Source organism: Alosa pseudoharengus, unplaced genomic scaffold (genome assembly GCF_046254945.1).
Source record: "Alosa pseudoharengus isolate Yale_2024_CS ecotype anadromous, Long Island Sound unplaced genomic scaffold, YU_APseudo_1.1 YU_APseudo_1.1_scf_18, whole genome shotgun sequence".
In the NCBI taxonomy this organism is placed as follows: Eukaryota; Metazoa; Chordata; class Actinopteri; order Clupeiformes; family Clupeidae; genus Alosa; species Alosa pseudoharengus.
Genome location: NW_027468650.1, coordinates 30670783 through 30681606, shown reverse-complemented (window position 1 = coordinate 30681606; position 10824 = coordinate 30670783). Strand labels below are relative to the sequence as shown.

The window sequence follows — 10824 nt, the reverse complement described above, 5'->3', positions numbered from 1 at the left end:
TAGTGAAACAAGTGAGACTACAGCGAGAAGAGACAAAAGTGTTGAAAACATTTGCTGTATTGATGTTATGATTACTGTTATGATTACTAAGTGCACTATAAGAAAAGAAATTAAATCACACCGGTGTCTGAACTGCACTGAAAATAATAAAATAAGAAATCACTTCATTAATCCTAAGGAACATAAAGTTTACAGTACTTGTACTTGTATATTTTAAATATAAGCCTTGCGTTGAAATAAATTGTTTATAAATACAGCAAGCACAAATAATCACAGTCATGTTTGTTAGTCTGGTGGCCTGTCATAGCACATCAGGTTGTGTGACATGATCTGAGCAACAGTTGGCCTAACAGAAGGAGCCAAAGGCCAAAGGGTCTTTCACTCACGGATGAAACCGCTCCATTACTCTTTAGACTGTCGTGAGTTGGAGCCCCTGGTCCATATAGCACATGATGTACAATTTAAACACGTCCTAATAATGCACATAACTAAGTGTATTTGCATCCTAAGATACAAACTCTTTCCACTAAGTCTGGCATGGAGGGTCCACTTGATATTGTTCATGAGATAAAGAGATTGTGTAATGATGAGGCTAAAGTGATCTGATAAGTCTGGAGATGTTTCGACTGCATCTTTGCATGTTTAAGTAAAAACATAGCCTGAGGAGGCCTTCATCGAATCGCACAAAAAGTCCTCCATCTCCAAGTCTGATTACATGATAGCAAGTTGTGTGTACGTCCAACTGCTGACAGGACTTAAAATAGGACACTCAAGTCCATATGGCGACGATAGGGATGAGAAGAGATGCAGATAAAAGGGGGAAAACGCAGCCCCATCATCATTAATCACTGTCTGAATTTGAATCACTGTGCCGCTGCTGTTCATTAATAGTAATTTGATAATCGGAACTTTCTTGGTTCTGGTTTCAGAATCAGAATTTTGCTTTAAGTTTATGTTTATGTTTGCTTAGTAAACACGTTTATCCACAGCAACTTACAACATTGAATAACGATAAACATTACGATTGCCTGGAGTCGTGAAGATGGAAGGCGCAAACGTAACAAAAGTGTTTCAGATTCAAACGAATCCAGAATAATGTAGACATGGCCTGACATTTCGGTGGCTAAACCATGCATCACATCATCTTTATGTCAGTCTGAAGTCTGAAGAATAACCAGTGTAGCAGGACCTACTGTTCGTACAAGAGTATAATTATATCGGAAACTAAAAGGGCACTTGACCTCTGCTAAGGCCAAGACATACAGTACCTTACCTCATAATATTAAAGAAAGTGACTAAACTTCCTGGATTTGCAACCGCTCAGAAACTAGGTTGTTCCTCGGCCCCCCTGCTACACTGTTCCACCACTTTGAACAAGCCCACTCAGGCAACCACACCTATCTACCACACCTTTCTAACCAAATTCCTTGACCGGCATTCTTAGCTGGACCCGAATAATCATGTAGGATGACCGGCATATTTTTAAGTTATGTGAGCGGAAACATGGATGGATGGTTGGATGGACCCAAATGCAAAACCCTCTTTGCCCCAAAGATAATTGCACAACCCCCTTTTCCCCCCGAGGCCAAGTGGTTTTTGTGTCAGCAGGATTATGCTAGATTGCTAGATTAATTTAATGTGGTGGAGGGTTGTAACATGGGCCAAAGAAGAATCTTTAATTTTGAGCGTATCTGTTTCACTTTATTCAACATGTGTGTGATAGAGCATATTAGCCTTGGTGGAGGTCAGTGGTTTCTGATTCCAAATGGTCATTTATTAACACACTGCACCTTTTACATTGCATTACATTACATTACATTTGGCTGACGCATTTTTAGCCAAAGCGACTTACAACATGGTAACAATTTTAAGTTTTAGCACCTTAAGGTTTCATGATCCCGATACACTGCATTTGCATTCCACTTATGGATAGATTTTATAACTGACCCATGTCAGACCAAATCTTTATGATGATCGAGAAACCATCTTGTGAAAATATTCTATTTTTATGTCTCCTTCCTAGCTGACCCATATACAGTGTTATTAACACAAAAAAGACATGCACATGACTCGACGGTGAAGGAGCAATTGTGATCTTTTGAGATGCCGAACGAGTCATTGGTCATAAAATGGTCAAAATTGAAACATAGCAATTGTTTGTGCTGTTGTGTCCTAGATTTTGTTTATGATTACTGGGAGATAAAAGAAAACCAAGGAAGGCTTTCTCACACAGCTGTTACTGTCTCTGATGCTGGGAAGTTGCAGTTGGAAGGTAAACCACAAGTAGAAGGGACTTCTTTTAACACAGGAGGAAATCTTTATTAAACCACGGCAAACAAGGTCGAGGAAGTGAAAAATACAGTCATTAAAATGGCAACAAGTGACAACAAGCATTCTCATGGGAGAAGGACGAAAATAAGACGAAACATCTTGTTTCCAATGTGAAAATCAAGACGTTCAAACATACAGTATATTTACAGGATTTCCTACTAACCAAAACCCCAAAACAGAAATTCTTGCCTTCTGGCAACATCATGACATGAGGAATGATTTGTGTTTGTCAGAAGTTTTTAGACACTACAAGTTGAAGGACTGGTTATGTTTCAGGTAATTGTGTTAATAATGTTTCTGCCTATGTACAGTAAGGTCATTTTGATGTCTGCACAAGACGATATGGATAAAATGCAAGGTCAGGTCAGGTGGAAATCAGTGCTAAGCGGGTTCGGCTCACTGCCCCTACTGATAACCGTCTGGCTTGGAATCAGGCGTGTTTAACGTAGGCAGAGGACCTTTGTCCTGGAGGCCCCTACTGGGCTTGCACTGTACTTTTGTAAAGATGGCATTGACCACTACAGCGTCTTGTTGTGATATTTTTTTGGATTTCATGAATTTCATTGTTTGTGCTTCATTACTGTATTCATTACTAGTGCTAATTTAAATCAACGCACCCAATTGATTTCCCCTTTCTCATTAACTTATTAGTATGATTGTTTAAAGATGAATTAAATAAATCTATTTGAGTTGTGTCTGAATGTTTAAAAACAAATGGCAAAGACAAAAAACACTTGTGAAATACAGTCATGGATACGAACAAATGAATGAATGAATTGAAAAAATGAATTATGCATCACACAACCATATATCTCTCATCTTCAACAAAGAGCAGCTGTAAATTGGCTTAAGACTACAATGTTGATTAAATATTCCTGGATCTGTGTGGCCAACACGTACTGCCGATAGTAATTAGCGGGGGCACACTGTTAACCATGTGGGAACTGCATTGTGAATTTATTATACACATTTATCCATCTCCCCACAGCATATATTCCACTGCATTCAAATTCATTGTTTTCTTATCATGTAATTCACAGAACTGGGTGTCAAGATTTAAAATGTTTTTTGCTGTCATGCATTTATAAAACAAGAATCTTGAATAGTCTTAATTACGTTCTTTGAGGAGATGTCATATTAGCTGTGTCTGTCATAGTTAACAACTTGTTGGCCCCAAAGACAGTTGATTTGTGAGGCTTGTCTAACAAGATTTCACTAATGAATGTTCATTAGTCACACTGCGCTGATGAAATGCTAAAAATGAATGTGTTATTCTAACTAGTTCATTATTCAAAGTTCAACCACATTGGGCTTCTGTACCTCATGGAATCAAGGTCTCTCGTCTATTATGTTCTGTTAACCTGGGAACACCCAGACCTTCACAAGTGTACAATTGGGAGAGGGTCTGGAAAAGGTTAATTGATTTACGACTTCGAGCAGTGAAATTAAACTTAAATTTGTACATTAAACTCTCAAAGTAGCAATCTTGTAAATGAAGGTTTTAAATGCAGTTTACTCAATTCTAAAGAAATACACATCCATGCCAGATTAGCGATTGTATTTGCGTGCCTGTGTTTTAGGGACATTGGAAATGGGCTTCAATGGCCTCATGGCCAAACAGACCTGCAGAGCAAATCCCAAATTTACTGAAAGTTCATGTGGGTATTCAGGCTAATGTTCTGTATCAGTTCTGTATAATTTGATTGATTAGTAAAATAGAATTTACGATACTTCATGTAATGTTGAACCTGCTATAAGCAACACTTGCTTTAACCGTTTGAATAACTTACAATTCTCAAAAGCTACCATAAACTGATACTGTCATAACAATGACTCAGACTTCCGAGTCCTGTAGTCAGCTACTCCAAAACCTCCCCTCAGTATAAAACTACTTTATGGTAACACTTTACTTGACAGTATCGACATGTGACATGACACTGTCATGAACACATGACACTGTTATGACACATGAACCCTAACCCTAATCCTAATCTCTAACCCTAATCCCAACCCTAACCCTAATCAGAGGCGGACAGAGTACACAGCTTCATTACTTGAGTAAAAGTACAGATACCCTTTGCTAAATTTTACTCAAGTACAAGTAAAAGTATAACAGCCAGATGTCTACTTAAGTAAAAGTACTGAAGTTGCCTACTTCTTTTTAAAAGTACTTGAGTATCAAGAGTACAAGAGTAGCCTACATTTTCTAAATATTGCATTACTGCCACAGTGCCATTTATGTACAGAAACGTCCTATATGGAGTAAGGAAAATTGTTAATGTTAATACCTTGGAGAATGTAAAAGGAATTGAAAGTAAAATCAAGTCATTTTCATCTTTTTACCATGTTGCCAGGGATGGGCAGTATTTCTAATACATGTATATAAAATACGTATTTCAAATACAAAATACAATTTTGTAATTGAAACACTTGAAGCGAAAACTATAACTTGTTCAGAAAATTGAAATAGTCTGGCGAGGTGGGGCCACAGGTTGGCACATTCTTGGGATGGACCTGCTGTGTCTTCATCCATTGTTTCGTCCATGGTTTCGTCTCTTATCTAAGAGGCCGTTTACACGACACCACCGGGTGGATTTTCTCTTACGCTTTCACACCTCAAGAAAAAACCTCGCGTGTACACACACAGAGAGAGGTGTAACCGGCTAAATGTGCTGTAGTGCATATGCCAGACCAGTCGATGGCGCCGCTGTGCAGAAGCTTCACGATAATTTCGCGTGAATCGCGTAGAAGAAAACATTGTTGAAACAGTTTGTTAAGCCAGAGAATGTCTAATAAGTGCTCTGGTTAAGCAGTCGCATGAAATAAGGAGACTACAGACAATTCGGTTTTCAATTCAACTGTTAAACTAATAAAGTTCATTTTCAAGGTATGTGACTGCTATGTGAAATTTCAAATGCTTAGCCTAGCTTCTACATGCATTAGGTCTGAGCACCACTGGAGAAAACACTAACATGCAGTAAGCTAATGTTTAACTAAGTTAAGCTAACGTGTGATTCTAACTTAGCCACTAAAGGCTGATAGGCTACATTGTGCACATAAATCATGACAGGGGAAAGAAAAACATTTTAATATGATAAATAAATGGTTTGGTTTGTTTTGACAAGCAACATGTCAGGTCGAGTGCTGTGGCTGAGTTGAGAGGTGGGGCTATGTCGTCATAAAGTTGCCGGCTTCGCACCTACAGGCGTCTACACGGCGAAAGTTAGCCGGCGGTTTCAAAAGTTCCCACTTCGGAAGCCGGTTTCAAAAGCTATCGGTTTCAGTCTCCTAAACTGCCGGCGTCGTGTAGGCTACATGCAAGGCGTAACCGTTAACAAAACCTCACTGGTTTCACAAAAACCCGCGTCGTGTGCACGGCCCCAAATCTGACCATGGAGTTGACTTTGGCGGACAGCTGAAGGTGATTGCTGATAGGCTGTCCCAATCAGTGGCGCCTGCACAATCCAATCACGTTTGAGAGGGTTTCTGAGATTTTTCTTTTTTCCTTTTTTTATAAGAAGTAACAGGTACTCACGGTTATGGCTAGAAATGTAGTGGAGTAAAGAGTACAATATTTGCCTCTCAAATGTACTTGAGTAAAGTCATGAGTACACCCCAAAAATGATACTCGAGTAAAGTACAGATCCCTCAAAATTGTACTCAAGTACTGTACTCAAGTAAATGTACTCTGTTACTGTCCGGCTCTGACCCTAATCCTAACCCTAATTTATTACACGGTTCTTCACAAGGTAAGTAGAACACTCCATTGACTTGAATGGGATTTCCCAAAGTTCTAGCAGTCATTATTTCAAAGGACCTCTGAAAAAAAATAATGACCGCTGTCAATGGCAACGGAGTTTGTGCTTCTAATTCAGGTATTTCATATCACTACGCAAGGACTGGAACTTCATTCAAAAGTGAAAGCAGACGGTTGATCAGCTGTGTTCTAAAGAATGTTTGATTTAAGTTCAACGTGTGTGTGTGTTGCGAACTATTTATTTCAGCAAATGTCACGATGAACGTTAATAGGCTAGGCTATGTAGGCTAAAGTCATATCGTGAGGAGTTTATTAGGCTATTTCGTTTTGTCAAGTAGCCGTGTAAGCCGGATAATGTATAGAATGCCCGTCATTATTGGGAAAATAAATCCCTTCAGGGTGGAACAAGACCCCTCGGCTGCGCGTCGGGGTCCGGTTCGCCCTGTCGGGACTTATTTTCCCAATAATGACCCGGCGTTCTATACATTATCCCTTAGCCTACTTGTTATGACAAAAAACGAATGTCACTTAATAACAGAAGCGTTATGTCATAAACGTTTATGACTTGTTTATGACACGTTCATGACAGTGTCATGTCACTCTTATGCCGATACTGTCAAGTAAAGTGCAACCAAAACTATTAACCAGTCAGTTCAATTATTTCTCCTCATTTACAATTGTTTTACACACACAACATATCCAAGGTGGAAGGGGTTGGGGCTCCTGAGGACTTTATGTCTAGAGGGAGGCAAGCAAGAGTTGGACATCACCTATAGCAATTTTTAATGCTTCTACAAGCATGCCAATGAAGAGTTCCTGACTCTGTCACCGATCACAGTGATGACACTTGTCGATCATGGAACACTGATTTGATAAATGTGGTGACACGTGTGACCATGAGGATGGTGGATGCTCGTGCTGGTCGTGCAGTATGTGGAATGTGTGTCAGACGCCATGCACTACACATGATGGGAGCTGACACTTCCCCTTGAGGACCATCACTTCACTCAAATCTATACTAAGATAGCCACGACTCGAAACCTTGTCGATTCACATGGCACTGAAAATAGCATTCTGTTGAAATGTGTACTCTGTTGTCTGCTTTCTGTAGTGATGATCTTATTTTGGTCTGTGTTATATTTTATAAGACTTATGAACCTGCACACCTCTATCTTGTTACTCCTACTGGGTTTTACGTATCTAAATTGAGCGCAACAATCTCCCCCCACCTCGCCCCCTTCTACTGACATGTAGAGGCAAGACAACATATTCTCTTAATATAGGTTCAACAACAACTCAACAACAACAACTACAACTGTGCAATAAAATCACCTAATGTTGCAACTGCTGTCAGCACATGCAGTTTGTTCATAACTGTCATGCCACAGAGATTTCCACAAATACAGTGCAATAAAGAGTGCTCTCTGCTCAACTGAAAAAAGTATTAAGATTGAGTCTTTTACGTTTGCCTGTCATTTTTAAAAAAAAAATGGATGCAGCACAATAACACAATGATTGTATCATGTGCTAATAAAAATCCACTTATTACTGGACATTAGTTACTACAAGACCAACGAAGATGCAATGTACATTGTTGTTTTATTCATCTGTGGTCTTCAGTGTGACAGGACACTGGAATCCTTTCAGGAATCCCTAACAAGTTAAGGAGAAGTCTTTAATCTGCCGTGCCATGAGGGAAAGCAATCCCTGCCTTTCATTGAGCATTATCTGAAGAAGATTGGGTGGTGGTGGTAGCAGGGGTTAGATGGGGAAAGTTTGTCGAACTGTGGCACAATTAAAAACCGAGGTTAAGGGAGAGAGTGGTGACCTGCTTGGCATGCTGTGAACAGGCTTGGTGGTGGCCTCTCACGCTCCATCTTAAGGAGGTGGCCCTCGGACAGCGCCTGTCAGTGCGAGGGGAAGGAGACGGACAGCACTGACCGAGACGGTGACGTAGACAGCCGGCGAGCATCACTAATAAATCACTTCTCATGTGGTTCGCATGCATGCGTGTGTGTGTGACGTACAAAAGGGACGGGGTTTAAGATTCATGACGAATGCCACTCGGCTAGTTTAGTTTGGTTTTAGTTTAAATTAATTTAGCTTTTTTTTCAAGCTTGGAGTTAATTGAGCAGATTCATCAGTGGTTTGAAGTGTTTGCCTTGCATCAGTAGAGTCCCTCTGTGAGCTTTGCCTGCAGGATGACTGTCAACTTCTGTGATAATGAAGGTGGGGGGGCGCTTGTTGGTCTCAAGATTCTCTTCAAACATCCTTGAGCCAAGTGCTTGTGCAATCTAATCTCCCTTGATAAGCAACAATGAGTTTTCACAGTGATTTATCCTTAGTGCAATTTGTGTAACTGAAGTTAATTTTCATGATGGAGTTTCTTTTGACATTTGCTGTCTGTCTACCCGGCTTTTATATAAATTAAACCTTTTCATGGGGAAGATGACACTGAAAGGTAAAGGGTGTGTGTGTGTGTGTGTGTTTGAGAAGTGTGTTCATGCCAAAATGGATGCAGAGTTAGACAATAGCTGAGAATACCTCACTACCATCTCCTCTTCACAAAATGTACTGCATTCTGTGAGAAACAGTGTGTGTGTTTGTGAGAGAAAGAGTGAGTAAGAAACAGAGAGAGCGAGAGAAGGGGAGAGAGAGAGAGATAAAGAGAGAGAGGTATTTTATGACTCACCTCATTCATTCTAGAGACCTTGCGTTCATTCAAGTCCACTCGTCTCCAATGCGCAGACGCAAGTTCTAACGTGACACTTGTCACAAATGTCGGCTATATAAATCCAACCTAAACATTCAGTCTTTTGAAGACATCCTCTCAAATATATCCAGATAGACCGCAGGTAAAAGACATTCGTCATATCAGGTGTGCATTCTTCTGAGGAAGTGCAGACTGCGCGATACAGGTATGGCATATATTTTGTGGAGCACCTTATAAAACAAAAACAGATTATTTTGTACTTAAAAGTTTACTATTGTAGTATTTTTGTCAATTTCGCTTACGTTTGTCTCAGTCGGCAACAGCAAATTTATTAAGCAGTCATACTGGTTTGTTCAGGTTATTTTTGCAAATATTTAACTGTCGCAACTTTAGAAAATGTTGCATTTCATCGTACACTGAAGTAGATTTGGGGGAACAAAGTCTTTAGTTGAGATATCCGTAGTGTTTACTATTGAGTGGTTGATATTATGCTGTCATAGCACAACCCACTCGTGGTAATTCGTGCTGCGTAAAGTACACAGAGGTTTGGAGAGGGCAACATCAACATGATCGTCTTTCTTTTACATTCACAGATTTCCTTTGCTTCCTTGTCATGAAGCTCAATTTTCTTGCCACCTTCGTCCTCCTCGTTGCCTTTCCGCCCCGACATGAATGTAGAGCGATCGACAGCCCCAGTCAGCAGGCTCCTGGCACAGAGCACGACCCACAGCAGCAGTTCCTTCCCATTTTGGCACGCGTGGGAGAGGAATACTTCATACGACTGGGCAACGGAAATCAGAATTCACCTCTGTCCGCACCAAACATGTATTCCGAAAGCTCCCGGTCAGGCTTCAGAAGAGCTCTGCATCTCCAGCTAACACAACGTCTGTTACAAGGCAAAGTTGGTAACATGAAGCGGCTCATCGCCAATTACGCACAACAGCCTGACGACTCGATGGAGAGGGAGCGACGGTCGGAGGAGCCTCCTATCTCTCTGGATCTCACCTTCCACCTGCTCCGAGAAGTATTAGAGATGGCAAGAGCTGAACAGTTAGCCCAACAAGCGCACAGTAATAGGAAAATGATGGAACTCTTTGGGAAGTAAAATTGACATCTATTCATCCGCCAAAGAAATTTTTACATTTAGCACAAAACATAATATGTACTATAGTGCTGCCTTTCCATTCATTTATATCGTATTTATTTTAGTAGATTTATGCTCAAATCAAGAGCAAAAATGTGGAATTGTAGCCTACTACAGCCTGGTGATCAAATAGCTGCGTAAATGCGTGAGAAGTCATCACTTTCGATAATTGTTGTAAAAGTGCTTAACAAAATGTAGCCAATATACAATGAGTTTAATTTTCTAATAGTACACAATCATTTGGGACTTGAGAGCTAGAAAAAGACTGTATATTATTCAAAATTATATTTTATCTGATATTTTCTTTCATTGTACATTACATTCTGTACGTTTGTTAATAAACTGATGAGCAACCAGTATTTTTGTTGTGCAAGAGAATGTCTTATATTTATATTTTTCAATAAAAAATGAAAAGCCAATTTTACAGTCCTTTGTCGACCTTTTTCAGGGCCATATCACGGTGTTATTTGGACAAATGAAATTTGATCATCTGACCGCGCAGAGATCTGTAAACGTCATTAACTGAATCATCAGCCTAATCCGCAAACATTCAGCGTGAAGGACTTCAGGAAACAGTGATGAGTAGACTAATTTTGTATCTCCGAGTGAGCATCTATTGAGGGACATCCCGCCTCATCAATAGTCAACTTGATATAGTTGTATCAAACGTTAATAGCCACATAACCAGTCACAATTTAAATAACCTGCAACACTTCTTTTTTTCATTTATTTTTTTCTCAAATGTTATGCATGTTTATAAAATCAGGCTCGTCTCTAAATCCCTTTATATAATAATAGCCGCCCACAGATGGAGGTACATTGTGAAAACATTTAATAATTCTTGAAGGTAATCCACACTATAATAAATTAAGTGTACAT

At 39.8% G+C, this 10824-nt stretch overlaps 1 protein-coding gene across 1 annotated transcript; it reads left to right on the top strand.

Annotated features, from left to right (window-relative positions):
• Nucleotides 1-9414: 9414 nt before the first annotated feature.
• Nucleotides 9415-9906, top strand: crhb (corticotropin releasing hormone b). The gene has a single exon (XM_076291368.1). The coding sequence runs from the start codon at nt 9415-9417 to the stop codon at nt 9904-9906; it is 492 nt and encodes a 163-aa protein (XP_076147483.1).
• The last annotated feature ends 918 nt before the right edge of the window (nt 9907-10824 follow it).

Coding starts and splice junctions, on each gene's coding strand:
- crhb (XM_076291368.1), top strand. CDS start 9,415: ATGAAGCTCAATTTTCTTGCCACCTTCGTCCTCCTCGTTGCCTTTCCG.